Source organism: Theropithecus gelada, chromosome 2 (assembly GCF_003255815.1).
Source record: "Theropithecus gelada isolate Dixy chromosome 2, Tgel_1.0, whole genome shotgun sequence".
NCBI lineage: Eukaryota > Metazoa > Chordata > Mammalia > Primates > Cercopithecidae > Theropithecus > Theropithecus gelada.
In genome coordinates, this window is record NC_037669.1 from 100784135 (window position 1) to 100798963 (window position 14829).

The window sequence follows — 14829 nt, forward strand, 5'->3', positions numbered from 1 at the left end:
TTGACCCAGGGGAAAACTCCCTCCCCGCAGCATGTGTTTGTGTGTAGGGGATGTGGTAGATCCGGGTGGAGTGAAGATTGGGGTTAGTTCCTAGGACCCTGACCAAGAGCCCATACTAAAGATCAAAGTCCTCTGCAAGAGTTTTGGGCTACAGATAGTGGGAGAAAAACAGAGAGAAGAGATGGGAAGTCAATACCCAACCCTGTCCCATTATAATTGGGTTCAAACCCCCTCACATCAGGAAATGGCCTCCCGCACAGGGAGAGAAATCTTGGACTGCTTAACCTCCTATAACTCACCCCTTTCCACACTTAACTCTCTTCTCCCCCAGGGCAAAGTTCCTCTCCTATTTTTCCTGATCTCACTCCACCACCAAATGAAAATGTGGAGAGGCCAGCCAGGGAAAGCACTAGGGGGACCAGGCCTCAGACTTTCCCAGGAATTAGCGGGTTAGATGTGGAAATAAGAACTCTGAGCATCCCTTCTGGTGGTGAAGTGCCATAAGGCCATGAGCCTGTGTCCCTAGGTGGGGTAGGGTCGGGGGAAACAGCCATGTATTTAGGATCACTTGGGAGAGGGGCTGGGGGTAGGGCATTGTGGTTGAAGCCAGATAACATTCCCAAGGTCACACAATCTGAAAGCAGTCAATTCTAGAGTTGGGATCATTCAGATGGGCTGAGCAAGGCTCAAAGGCAGTGCCTTAGAGGACTTGCTCTCACCCCAGCTGGGCCAGGAGGAGATGTTCAAAAAGCCTCATGTAAGGTTGGAGACAGGGCCCTGAGGAGTGGGAGAGGGCTGCTTTTCATGCCTTTTCTCTCTGCTTCAACACAATTCGCTGGCTACAACTGACACATGGATTTAGACAACTCCTACACTCTCTAGGGATTTCTTTGCATCTCTGGATCATATGGCAGTCTAATATCTTACTCAGAAAATAACTTGGATCTTCCCCAGAGCCAATTATGGCTCTGACTGTGGGCTGGCACAGGGAACTAATTAAGGAAACCAAATGGCGCAGAGAAAGAGAGAAACCCAGATAGAGATTAATTACAAAGGAGAAAGTCAAAAAGTAAAAGTTGAGCTCAGCAACAGGATGCCAGGGATAGAAGGGAATATTTGGAGGACAACATATGGGTTGGCACTTGAGTGACCCTGACCCTGAGCCATGAAAGACCCTGGAGGCCTGTGCATATCCTGGAGAAGAAAGGACTGCAGGTGAAACAAAAAGAACTGTGCATTGAGCTCTGGAGCCTGCGGGTGCTGCTGGAACCCCCTGACTGGAGTACAACACACAGAGATAGCCCTGCTCACCTCCAGGCAGGCTGCCCTGAGGCCCCCAGGCCATGGGGACCATGAGCATCAGCAGTTGCTGCATCAGCAGGTGTTTGTCCCTGCATAATATTTGAAGCCAGATAACTTCATCCAAGGGTAGATGAGTTGTGAAGCAATGAGTCCAGGAGCCAAGGCCGTTTATTCACTTTAAACTCTTCCTTGATCACTTCTTTTTTGGGGTTGGCCTGATCTTCCTTTTCAATCTGGTTTATAAAGAGAAAAAGAAAAACACATGACACAGGTAGATGATGTATACTCTTTCTCTCTCTCTCTCTCTGTGCTCAGTTAATATAATTGTGGATTTTGAGACTACCTTTGAGGGATTCTGCAAAATCCCTCTCTTTAATTTCTTAATTCTGGTAGTCTCTGGTCAAAAATTATATGATAATATTTTTTTCTTGGCCTGAGTCTAGGAAAGATATTCTTTAAAAGTTCTATTTTAAGTATGATAATTATTACTTTTCTGGTTAATCATTGTAGATAATTTTGAAACATAGAAAAACACAAAGGAAATTAAAGTACACCCACTCCTGGAAAAAAAATTTTACTACTTATAGACATGAAGATGTGAATGTACATACATATACACATAGAGTATATGCACTTACAAAATTGTGAACATACTGACATGTTTCCACTTTGATGGGGGAACAAATCTTGTTCAAGAAGGAGATAAACAACATCCAATAAAGACATTAGACATTATAAATGTGCGGCCCAGACAAGCATTGCCTGCAAGCTTACCCAACTGAAATGTTGTGTGATATCAGCTTTAATTTATTTAGATAGCAGAACTCTATGTGACTGCCTTTGAAATGAAGCTATGTCGAATAGTTTCAGCGCATCATCAAAGTTCTTAGTTTAAAAAACAAATACACAAAAACCAAAATGCATGCATTAGGAAGTTCACACAATTTTATTGTAGGGACAAAACTTATGAGGATCACAGCTTTTGTGTAATTTGGAAAGTTTTTAATATTAGAAATAAAATTTATATTCAGATATTAGCAATAGCATTTTGAAAATCCCAAATGATATATCAAGCTAGCAAAGCTGATACCTTTCAAACTGGATTGAGGATACCAGAAAAAAATAAACGCAGAAATATGTTATTAAAACTTGTAGAGTGAATTGTAGCCTGGAAGGTTGGAACACATCCCTTGAAATTTGAGGAAGGAATCTCTACACTTTCTGGATTGCCTGTATGACCTCCAGACATGTGGCCGCGTGAGTATTTTCGAACTCCCCACAGATACTGCTGAATATAAAACCCAGGTGCTGAGACCAGCACAGAAGCCCACAGATCCCAGGCATCACCCTCAGCAAGTATCTCTGCAATCAGCCACTGTGGCATCCTAGGTAATATGAGCATCTAATTATCTAATTGGCACTTTATTAGCAATAGCAGCCACATTGATGGTAATGGGGATGACCAGTTTATACAGCAACAGCCCCTGAACTCCAAATCAACCAGGAAAGGCAACTGAGTTGGAGATAATATGCTAGTAGTTAGGGTTAAATGACACAATGTATCCATTAAATAATTGTTCCAATAATATCCACTTACCTAATACTATAATATGATGAACTAACGAAGTAGATAATATCCTCATTTTACAGATGGGGAAAATGTGACTTAGAATAAATAATTCAGACACAGGAAATCCACAGGCATCAGAGCTCAGACTCAAACTTTTTCAATTCATGCCTTTTTTTTTTCCGTTTTAATTTCCAGTTGTTGGAATGATGCCAGAGCCCTTCTCACTGTGCCAGACTGACTACAAGTGTATTCATAGGGCTCATTCAGTCAATAACATCAGCCAGGCCCTGAGTGAGGCCCTGGGGGAATGAGTGTAACATTCTCTGATCCTGACTTATGCACACTCCATCCAGCAAGGAAGATGGACAAGTAAGTGAACTGATCAGCAAAGATGTCCAAATTATAGCGTTGGAAGTATCAAGGGAGCTTCCAGAAAGGGAGACCATCTGCTCAGCAAGAGGTGTGAAGGCTCTTAAGTCACAGGGCTATGCCAGTACCCCTTACCACTGACAATAATGATGACTCTTTAGACTCTGCTTCCACAAAATACCCCCACATTATTCACCCTGACAAACCCAAAACAGGAAAGTAACAGGTTACTAGTACACAAAAGTCATGTCCTATATAAAATGCTCTAGTCATCATGTTGTAGCACAGCTTTGAAAGGTTGAAATTATAAAGACTGCCCACATAGCTGAATAGAGGAAACAGATAATTCACAGCCATGTAGGGTTTGAGAAGAAAGTGTCATCAGTCTTTGGCCCACACATGGACAACTACCACATGACTGTTCTTCAAGATGTTAACTCCCTCCAAGACTGAGATTGTCCCCAAATGTGAACTGAAATTGAATCCACCTTGTAAATCCAATCCCTAGAGCTTTGGTAACCATCTCTCATAACCATTAAGATGATATCGGGCAATTTTGAACAATTACCACCATAGTAATTCTAATAGTATTTAGGACCTCTGTGATTCTTTACATCCAAAGAATGCTCATGCCAATTCTCTGTTTTGATAATACAGTACATCAGTCAAGAGGCCATGAGGAAAGTTGAGCCATATTTTGAAATGAGGATATAAAGAAAGCACAGGAATAAACTAACAACCCAACCCAAGCACCTTGTGTTATTAGGCTTGGGCCTTCAGACTGTAATCCCTTGTAATAAGCCAGAGAGCCAATTTGGCAAGAATTTAACCTTGTTAAAATATTTCTCTAAAAATTAAATGTTTTAAACAAAATAGCAGTTCAAAACGTTAAAAAAAAAAGGCATACAAATTGAAAAGAAAAATATCAAACCGTCTCTATTCAAAGACAGCATAATTTGCAATATAGAAAACCCTAGAGTCTACCACAAAAAATCTAGAATAGGTAAGTTTAGCAAAATCACAGGATACATGATCAATATACAAAATTCAGTTACATTTTTATATACTAGCAATGAACAATTAGAAATCAAAATTGAAAAAGAATGCTATTTGTGATATCACCAAAAAGCATAAAATCTTAGGTATAAACCAAACAAAATATGCGCAAGATCTGTACATATTGTACTAGAAACTACAAAACAAAAAAAGACCTAAATAGAGAGCTATACCATGTTCATGAATTATCAGACTCAGTATTGTTACAGTTCTCCCCAAATTGATCTATAAGCTCAACACAATTCCTTTCAAAATCCTACCATAATATATTGTAGAACCTGACACACTGAAAATTTATATGAAAAAGTAAAAAAACTAGAATAATTTTTTACCAGAACAATTGTTTTAAATGAAGAATAATGTTGGAGAATTCACACTAACTGATTTCAATACTTACTACTAAGCTACAATAATCAAGTATGATTTTGGTGAAAGATATATAAATTAATAGAAAAAAGTGAAAAGTCTAGAAATAAACCTATAAATATATGATCAACCGATTTTTGGCCAAATTGCAAAGGTAATTCAGTGGAGAAACTTTTCAACAAATGATGCTGAACTGAAATAATTACAAAAAAAATTGAGCCATATGCAAACCATATACAAAAAAAAAATTGAACCTCAATTCATACTTCACACCATTACAAAAAAAATTAACTTAAAATGGATAATACTGTAAAAGTAAAACCTAGAATTTAAAATTTCTACAAGAAAATATAGGAGAAGATCTTTGTGACCTTGAATTAGAAAAAGATTTCTTAAATACAACACAAAAAGTGTGACCCTGCTGAGGATCCCTGGGGAACAGTGTAGACATGTACATCAGTATCTCATCTGTATCTCATCAGAGAAGCGAAGAAACTGGGGTATCAAAAATTAAAAATTATTATTTTATAATTTATAAAAATTATAAACATTTATAAAATTTATAAAATTTATAAAAATTACTATTAAAGACCAGCGTGATAGTAAAATTTGATAAATCTGACTTTGTCAAAACTTTGGCTCTTCACAAAACATTAGTAAGAAAATAAAAAGGCAAGTCACAGACTTGGAGAAAATGCTTACAAAAAATATTGTTTATAAATGTTTTGTATCTAAAATATTTTTAAACCCCTCATCTTGTATCTAGAATATTTTTAAACCCCTCAAAATACAATAATAAAACAATCCAATTTTTATATGTAGAAGATTTAAGCAGAGATTTCACCAAATAAGTGTCTTTGGTGGAGTATCTTTGTACTCATTAAAAGACGCTCAACTTCACTAGCCATTAGGAAAATGCAAAATTAAAACTACAATGAATACCATTACATGCCAATCAGAATGAATAAAAGTTTTAAAGCTGATAGTACCAAGTGTTAACAATAAGCCCAGGTTACTGGCAGGAATGCAAAATGTTACAACTTCTTTGGAAAATAATTCAGCTGTTTCTTATAAGTTTAAACAAATATCTACCATATTACCCAGCATTACCAGTCCCAGTTATTTACCCAATAGAAACGAAAACTTACGTTCACATAATGTTCACAGCTTTATTCATAATCACCAAAACTGGAAACAAACGTCTTTCAACTGGTGAGTAGCAAACCATGGTATGTGAATCCATATATATGTGTGTGTGTATATATATACACACACACATATACACACACACATATACACATACATGCACGTATGTATATACATATATGCACATACATATAAACATACACATAGAGAGAGACTATATGGATGCATATGTATATACGCTATATACATATATACTGTATGTGGATGCATATATATATAGTTGTGTTCATCCAAGGTTGGGTTTTTCCCAGGGGTGTAAGACAGATATTCAGAAGGCAAGGGATTCTAGGGTATTTGTGAAAGAGATTAAAATGTTGGGGCCGGGCACGGTGGCTCAGGCCTGTAATCCCAGCACTTTGAAAGGCCGAGGTGGGCAGATCATGAGATCAGGAGTTCAAGACCAGCCTGACCAACATGGTGAAACCCCTCTCTACTAAAGATACAAAAATTAGCCAGGCATGGTGGCACACGCCTGTAATCCCAGCTACTCAGGAGGCTGAGGCAGGAGAATCACTTGAACCCAGAAGGCGGAGGTTGCAGTGAGCCAAGATCGCATCAATGCACTCCAGCCTTGGCAACAGAGCGAGATTCTGTCTCAAAAAAAAAAAAAAAAAGGTTGGGCCATAGTTGCATATGGATGCATATATGTGTGTGTGTGTATATATATATATATATACACACACACACACACATATATACTCTATATATACTACTCCACTATAAAAAGAAAGAACTATTGACTCATGCAACAACATGGTTCAAAAGCACTATGTTAAGTAAAAGAAGCCACACTCAAAAGGCTATAATAATATATAATTCCTCTTACACAGAATCCTAGAAAAGACAAAACTGTAGAGACAGAAGATAGGTCAGTGGTTACTACAGGTTGGGGAGTTGACAGCAAAGGTGAAATATAAAGAAATTTTGAAGGGTAATGAAAATATTCTATATCTTACTTGTGGCAGTAGTCATAGGACTATGTGCATAGAAAGGTATGCCAAAAGAGTTTAATTTTACCACATGTAAATTATACATCAGTAAGCCTGATAGATGTGGAGTATTGTGTGAGCATACAAACTACATGTGCATACATGACACTTTTGAGGTACATGCTTCCTTTTTTGTCTGAATGCATGCAATTGAACTATAACTGCCCAAAAGGAAACTGTTTAGTGATAGGATAAACACAATTCTGCTTATGCCCAGCTACTATTATCCTGCTGAGTGCTTTTCTCCAGTGATGCTTAGCTGCCCAAAATCAAGCATGGTGAAGCCAGTTAGTTGGGTTCATCAAAGGCTGGGGTTTTCCCAGGGGTGTAAGACAAATATTCAGAAGGCAGGGAATTCTAGGGTATTTGTGAAAGATATTAAAATGTTGGGATATCATTTCTAATTTGGAAAGTGAGGAAAGTGAAGAGTCTGATAGATGGAGATAAAAATGGAGGAGTCAGAGCACTGGAGGCACATGGTAAAGTTTAAGAACAGTTGCTGTGAGGCATTTGGCAAACAAGTTGGAAGAGAAGCAGAGTGTGGATGTGGAGTTGTGTGATTCCACTGATGATTTCAGAGGTGGCAATCTGTTTCCTTCATTGGAGAAAGAGCTCCTTAAGAACAAATGATTTCTATACAGCTCTGTTGAGCTGAGCTCAGCCAGCCCTAACTACTCCCTAGAAGCCTGGTCTCTAACATTCCAGGTGTACCCTAACCTTCTCAAAATTCTATCTCGCTCATTCTCAGGCATGACCTGCCTCTGTCTTAATGCCTATTAATGGGTTTCTCTCTACTTTGCACAATCTAACAGTTTTTCTTGTTCTCTTCAAAGGCCAATCCCTCCGTATGTGCTATGGAGGAGCCTTATTTTATCAACTACCTCCATTCCCACTACTTTGTTTCTAGCTTGATCTCAATCCTGCACCCCTTCCCATCAGAAAGTCAAATTGGCAGGCATTTATATGCAAGGGAAAATTGGAAGTTACAATGTGCTTAGGTTTCCAACTTGGGGGATTAGTTGGACAGCTGTGTTATTTGCTGAGATAGCAAACAAAAAGAACAAGCTTTGTAGGAAAGAAATCAAGCGTAGACAGATTAGATTTTCCAACATCAAATTGATCTGCTGAGTGAATAGGCTCATATATTAATGTCAAGGATGAATTAAGGTTTAGAAGTTATCAGCATGTGAGTCATAATTAAAACCACAAGAGAAGGCAAAATCATATAAGCAGAGAGCTCAGTATGGAACCCTAGGGCACCTCAAGGTTCAGCAATTGGCAGAAGAGTAAGCACTCACGAAAAGATGGAAAAGGAAAGTTCCTGCAGAGAAAAGGAGGAAGGGAGTCACAGAAACCAAGAGAACAGAGAGTTTAAAGACTGAATGAGAGAACAGTCCAACAAATCCAACAGAAAGCACCATTGATATACAGACTGGGTTCAGCATTCATTAGGAAAAGCAGCATGAAGGCCACAGGTAACCATTAGAGCAAACACTACTGGTGCCTTGCCCATAACCCCTTGCCCATACCACTCTTGTGCTCAGCCCCACTTCCAGGTGCCAGCACTTGCCTTTCTTTTCCTGAGGGTTTGTATCTTGCTGCTGCAGCCCACTTTGCCATCTCCTTAACAAGCTAGATGTGTCAAAGAATGAATGCCCCCACCCTTGAAGCAGCATTGGCTAACTAACGACTGACAAGAACTGGTGTATAAATATCCCAGTTCCTCCAGCCCTCTGGTGAGATAACTGACGCACATGTCTACACTGTTCCCCAGGGGTCCTTGGCAGGACTAAGCTCCAGGAACCCGTGGTGAGAATTGGTTAATGTCTTTTTAAAAATTGGCTCTTTCCCTCCCTTGTCTTGCTTCCCACATTTCTCTAGTGTCCCCTTCACCTCCCAAAGAAACTTCTTGCCCTTGCATTGTTACTTCTGGAGGAATCTGCACAAGAGGAATTCCAGGGGCAGGGGGTGCTAAGGGAAGAAATTAGAACACAATGAATTGAAGAGCAAATGGGATTTGAGGAAGTAAAGATGGTGAGTTTACACTATTGTTTTTAAAATTTGTCTAAGGTAGAAAGAAAAGAGGATAGGGCCAGACGTGAACACACAGTCAATATGAGAGAGCAAAACATGTCAAAATGCTAATGAGAAAGAGACAAGATACAAAGGCTGAAGTGGTTAGGGGCGTTGCTAAGTTGTACAGCAAGACCCCAAAGGAGATAAGAGGTTGGAAGATCACAGGGAGGGATGGGGAACTGGCCTCATCAGCGAATAAATGCTTCATCCTCTGAGGCTGAGGGGAAGGATTTAAAGACAGATGCATATTCTGATGAATGTGTGGGTGCTGGTGGAGCCAAGACTGTCTGGGGAGTAGCTGGGATTCATCCATTTTTGGTGGCACCAACCCACCAGGCTATAAAGCTTTTCCCAAACTGTGCTCAGCAGCTCTATGCACACATGACCATCCTCAGCAGCTGGAAAACCAATGCAGGCAGGTGGTGAGCTTGATCTAGAATCAGGGATTTATAAAACGAGTGTTGAAGGAGAATGAGAGACAATTGGGTTAAGGCTATCAGAGAAGGCGTAGTTAACCATGTAGTCTGGACCAGGTAGGACCTGTGACCAGACAGAGGTTGTCACACTCCAAAACAACACACAGCTCCCAGGACTGGAAGCCTCTCTGGCTAACCTAGGCCTCTGCAAAAGCATCTGCTCTGCATAAGCATTGTGCTATAGGGACCACCAGGATGTATAAAGGCCTGCTCCCAGATAGGAAAGACGGTGTGCCACAGGTAGGGCAAAATTCAAGAGTTCAGTCACCCAAAATAATAAAAGCAGTAATGAAACCTGAGACACAGGCAGCACACGAGCCTGAACAGAAAGCAAAGAGCTCAGACTTTTTCTCTAGCTCTGCTGTTTCCTGGAAAATCAGAGTCTGCCAGGCTGCTTGTGTGCAGGGCTCAATTTAATAATATAAAACATGCTGTATAGAAAAAAATGAGTCAAAGGCACACACAGCACTTCCGAATATATGTGACTGATTGACTCCAAATTAACCACCCACAGCCATGGTGGTTTTCAAAGAACCACAGATCTCCAGCTCCCAAAAACAGAATACTAAAACCAAAAGAGGCCCAGGACGTACCTGTTAAACCCAAAGGCAAGGACAACCTTGTGAATTCCTAAAATCTTAGAATTGAGAGGACAGAATAAACTAAGAGGGAGACGCCACTGTTACCTCCTATCAAATATTAAGAATGCTACCATGTTTAATCAGGATGCTGCAACCATACAATCGGTTTCTAATATTACATCATTCTCTGGTTTTTGAGAAGACCTATCCAAAGGAGTTATTAAGAACCCAATTAGGCCTTTGCCAAAATTATTTAACCTCTACAAGCAATACTTCAGAAATAGCACTGTTTCAGAAAGCAAGTTGGCTTCAGAAAATCTTTTTTATCCTTTCTTCATGTGCAAGTTAGTAGCTCTGCTTAAGAGCAAATATTTCCTATCAACCTGCCTCCCACTCCTTCGATTCAAAATAGTCAATCAGTATCAATAAAAGGAATAGACAATATGACGAAGAAGTGGCTCCAATATATTACCTGAAGACCTTTGGGAATCTAAGAAGGAAAAATGAATATCTCAAGTAGGACTCCGATAGTGCATAAGTGAAGTCATGGGACATTATGAATGAAGCCTTTCAGATCCTCTGTTCCCAGGTAAGGGACAATGGCTAAGAAGGTAATAACAGCCTGTGGAGGCACCTTCTCTGATATCCACTGAGATTAGTTAACTGAGGGAGTCAAAGCACGCCAGCACTAGAATACCTCCTGAATTTAGGTGAATACACTGAGCAAGGTTAGGTCCAGACAAATCTGTGAGTATGGTGAAGTTTGCTTTCATTGTCTTCTAACTCCTTTCCATGTCCTGATTGAACTCCAGCCACCCAAAGCCACCACCATAGGTGACATGCCTTTTATACAACTAATTTCCTCTGTTTTATACATTTTCTAACTACTTCCATATATCAATACTTACCTCTCCTAGGACCCTTCTACTCATGCTCCTTAAGAGGGTCTCAGTTAATGACTAGGTAACCTGTCATACAACTTGCTGTTAAAGTCTTAGTGAGTAGTTACTTCCTTCACAAATTAAACTTGCCTAATCTTGTGCCTTTTTAATGCTTTCACTTTTGGTACCATAAATTTGTCACTTTCCACATTTCTTTACCTCACATCACAAATAATCTGGATTATTCATTTATGGGTTGTTTAGGTCAGCACTGATCATTGTGTAGTCTGTGTACTGTCTACATAACTGTACCTTGAGGGGAGGGGGTGGTGAATTCTTACTAAAAAGGCAGATGCCCAGGCCTTAGTGGTGACCCAAAAACCATATTCTCTAGGGGCATCTTTAACATTCTCCCCCATTGACTTTTCTTCCTCCTAAATCAGTAAGCATCATGTGATACCTACACACAGTAGATGCTACAGAAGTGCTGGGTATCAGAATACAATTAACACCAACTTATAAACAGGTTCACTTCCAAATAATAAAAGCTTTAAAAAGTTGGCATGCTGATATACCTTCACAACAGTAAATAAATAAATAAATAAAAATAAATTTAAAAATTAGTCAGGCATGTGTGTGTTGGGGCAAGAATTTAGGGGAAATCTCTGTACCTTCCCCTTAATTTTGCTGTGAACCTAAAACTGCTTAAAAAAAAAAAAAAGAAAGAAAAAGAAAAGAAAAAAAAAGAAAAGAAACAAAACAAAAAGAAAAGAAAGAAAGAAAGAAAGAAACCTAGCCTACTAAGATAGGGTAGGTGAACATGTTCATTCCTGGCCCTCTTTTTGTCTCTACATGACTCACCTTGCTTTTGCCGTCTACTCATCTTATCCTAATGTCCCTTGTAAAACCCCAAACTCCTGTGGCAGAGCTAGTAACTCCCTGCTTATGGTTTTCATGGTCCCATGTACATGCATATTACGAAAACATTACGGCACTGATCCCTACACGATGACACCTATTCTCTTATATGGTCCTGGTGAATCTCAAATAACACAGCTTCCTCGCTGCCATATTCCCTTCCCCCAGCACATCAAATGGAACTTTACAAGTATACAATAGGATTTGTTGAGTAAGTGAATGAGTGAATGAATGAATGGTATTGCTACTGAGATTGACATGAGATGAAGTGTGTTGGGAGGATGGATGGGTCCAATGGATTACCCTCTCCTTTTACATATAAGGATATTGATTAGAGTTACCATTCCTTATCTCCCTGAGGCACAGCCATTCAGGAACTCATTTATTCAATCTGTTACCATGGTCTATAATCTCAATTGATAGATTAACAACTTCCAGTCCTATTAAACAAAGGAAGCAATGGCCACAGCCCCCAAAGTATGCACCAATAGCAACTAGGAGGAAACCAGAAGCCACACTAGGTATTTCAACCAGAGGGGATTTAATGGAGGGAGTTGATTACACAGGTTGGGTAATAAGGCTGAAAAGGGCCGTGGAGACAGCCCGGTGTTAGTCAACACAGGAAGCAGCTACTAACCTTAGGGCTGGGGAACAAAAGGGAAGAGATGGTGTTACCAGAACCTAGAAGCTTTGACGGGGGACCCCCCACGACTGGCGCCTGGCCCTCTGACGGGGCTGCTGCGCTGCTGTTGCTTGGACTTCTGAGGGGGACGCTGCTTGGCTGGCGGTGGTCGGACCTCTGGGCGGGGGCGTGGCTGACGCTCAGACCTCGGAGGGGACCGTGGCTGACGCTCAGACCTCGGAGGGGACCGTGGCTGACGCTCAGACCTCGGAGGGGACCGTGGCTTGGCTGGCGCTCTGACCACCGCGGGGGGCGCAGCTGGCTGTTTCTTGGGCTTCTGAGGGGACGTGGCACGGCGGCTGGTTCTGAGAGGGCCAAAAGAAGCTGGAGGCGGGAGCCAGGGCTCTCCTCGGCTGCTTAAGCGACGCTGGCAGGAGCTGGAAACAGGTAGGAAGGCCCTGCTCCCCCACCCACCTTCCAGTCTCCCTGGAGTGCCTTCCGGTGTCGGAGCCTAACCCGGAGCCGACTGGGGGGAAGAGTGGGGTGCGGAGCGGGAGGGGCGTGCCCGGAGCCGAGACCACGCGCTGTGCCCAGCCGTGCTGCGGGGCTGGGCGACCGCTCACCTGGTCTTTTGGCAGGCGCAGCAGATCCAGTCCTCCTCTTTCTTCTGGTAGAAGCAGCCGCTCTTACAGATGCTGTATTTCCGATCCACTATCTCCTTCTTGGAATTGAGGAAGGTGAACGGCGGGCAGCAGTGTATGCTGAAGTGCTCGGAGTACTTCTGGTTTTTGGAGAGTCTGGGACCCTCCTTGGCCGTTTTCTGACTCATCTCACTGGAAATCGCCGATGCAAGGAGACAGAAAGAGACATAAAAGCACATCAGGCAAGGGAGCCCTCTACTCAGGAAGCCCCCTGCTACTCCCATAGTCCAAGGTAACATTCAGGGTGGTCCTACAGAGCAAAACCCTGGAAGAGCAACTTTCCCCCAACTCCGTGGAAAGGAACTCTACTAAGAGTTCATTAATTTTCATTTGTGTATTTTTAAAAATCCTGTTTTCAAGGAGAGAAAGAAACATGGGCTCTTGTTTTCCTTATGTTTTAGAGACCCATGTAACATAGGAAAACATTTAAAACCAAACATATTCTTGACTAAATAATATTCTAGAGTTAGGAAAAGACTTTTCTCTAAAAAGCAAAAAAACAAAAAAAAAAGTTTTTTATTATTATTTATTATTAAAACAATCATCATTCATGCAATAAAATAGTACACAACAAGGAAAAAGAACAAACTGCTGACCTGCTGACATACATCAACACATTTTGATCTCACAGACTTAATGTTGAACAAAAGAAGTCAGACACAAGAAAACAAGCTGTATGATTGATTTTATATGAGGTTCAAGAACGGGCAAAACTAATCGATGGTGCTAGAAATCAGAGCATAGTTATATTTGGAGAAGGTGGGTTCTGACTCAGAAGGTGCAACAGGGGAACTTGCTGGGGACTGAAAACATTCCTTTTAGGAATGTGACAAATGCAGAAATAGTCCTACCTAACACTACAAAACACCGAAGTCCACAGGGGACTTACGTGACTATCAAACAACAAGAATCAACATAGTTAATGGGCATAAACTGGATACCGAGAATGTCTCTGCTCTCAACAAACTCAGAGTCAGGTCGGAGACGCAGATGTGCAGTATGTAATTACAAAACAGTGTTATGGTGACCAATACAATTGTGTACAAAGGTAAAGGAAATCATGGGAAAAGGATGGATTCCTTGAAGACAGAACCTATAATCTGGGTTTTTAAGGATGAGTACAGAAAAAGAACTAAATAACATTGAGGGGATATTTTAATTTTTTCGTCTGTTGGTGTGGTTGTCTTCTGCTACAAATAGAAATGACAGCTGAGAAGCAGGTAGAATGCAGTTACAAATACATTGCTTTTGCATCTCTGTGATCATCCAAATTGTGTGTCACATCTGTTATGGATGTTAAAAATATTCTTTCCCAATATCTCACTTGTTTTTATCACGCAAAAATAATTAGTTTTATGTTTAAGTATCTTAGATCTTATCAAAGGTTTTATATTTTTCCCAGAAAGTTTTCCCCACTCCATCAGCTTTTAACATACTCATATGCCCCATTTTAAATGAAAATCCTCTCTGGATCCTGCTTCCATGTCTTTTTGCTTCCCTGTTACCCTCCTCTTTTGTATAGGCAAAGTTCTTGAACAGTTATTAATACTTTTCCCCTCCATCTTTGCATCTCCCCCTCACTCACTCATCAGTGTACCCACTGTGGCTCCTGGTCCTTTCCTCCCAAGGAAAAATGACTCTACATAGCTCCCCAGAGACCTCCATGGTGCTAAACCAGTTGTCTTCATATTTGGTCTCCATCTAAACTCTTTCCTT

General features: G+C 40.7%; 1 protein-coding gene across 8 annotated transcripts in view; it reads right to left on the bottom strand.

Annotated features, from left to right (window-relative positions):
- Positions 1 to 839: 839 nt before the first annotated feature.
- MOBP (myelin-associated oligodendrocyte basic protein) overlaps positions 840 to 14829 on the bottom strand; it is a 44505-nt gene continuing 30515 nt past the window's right edge. For 6 of the 8 annotated variants that reach the window (XM_025375261.1, XM_025375263.1, XM_025375262.1 and 3 more), the window contains 2 exons: positions 13036 to 13245; positions 12315 to 12777 (listed from right to left, as the gene is read on the bottom strand). In XM_025375261.1, coding sequence (XP_025231046.1) covers positions 12462 to 12777; positions 13036 to 13241 — 522 coding nt within the window. In that variant the 5' untranslated portion in view covers positions 13242 to 13245 and the 3' untranslated portion in view covers positions 12315 to 12461. Of the gene's footprint in view, positions 1536 to 12314; positions 12778 to 13035; positions 13246 to 14829 lie in introns of those variants that run through there. The other 2 variants (XR_003118065.1, XR_003118066.1) reach the window with 1 other exon arrangement.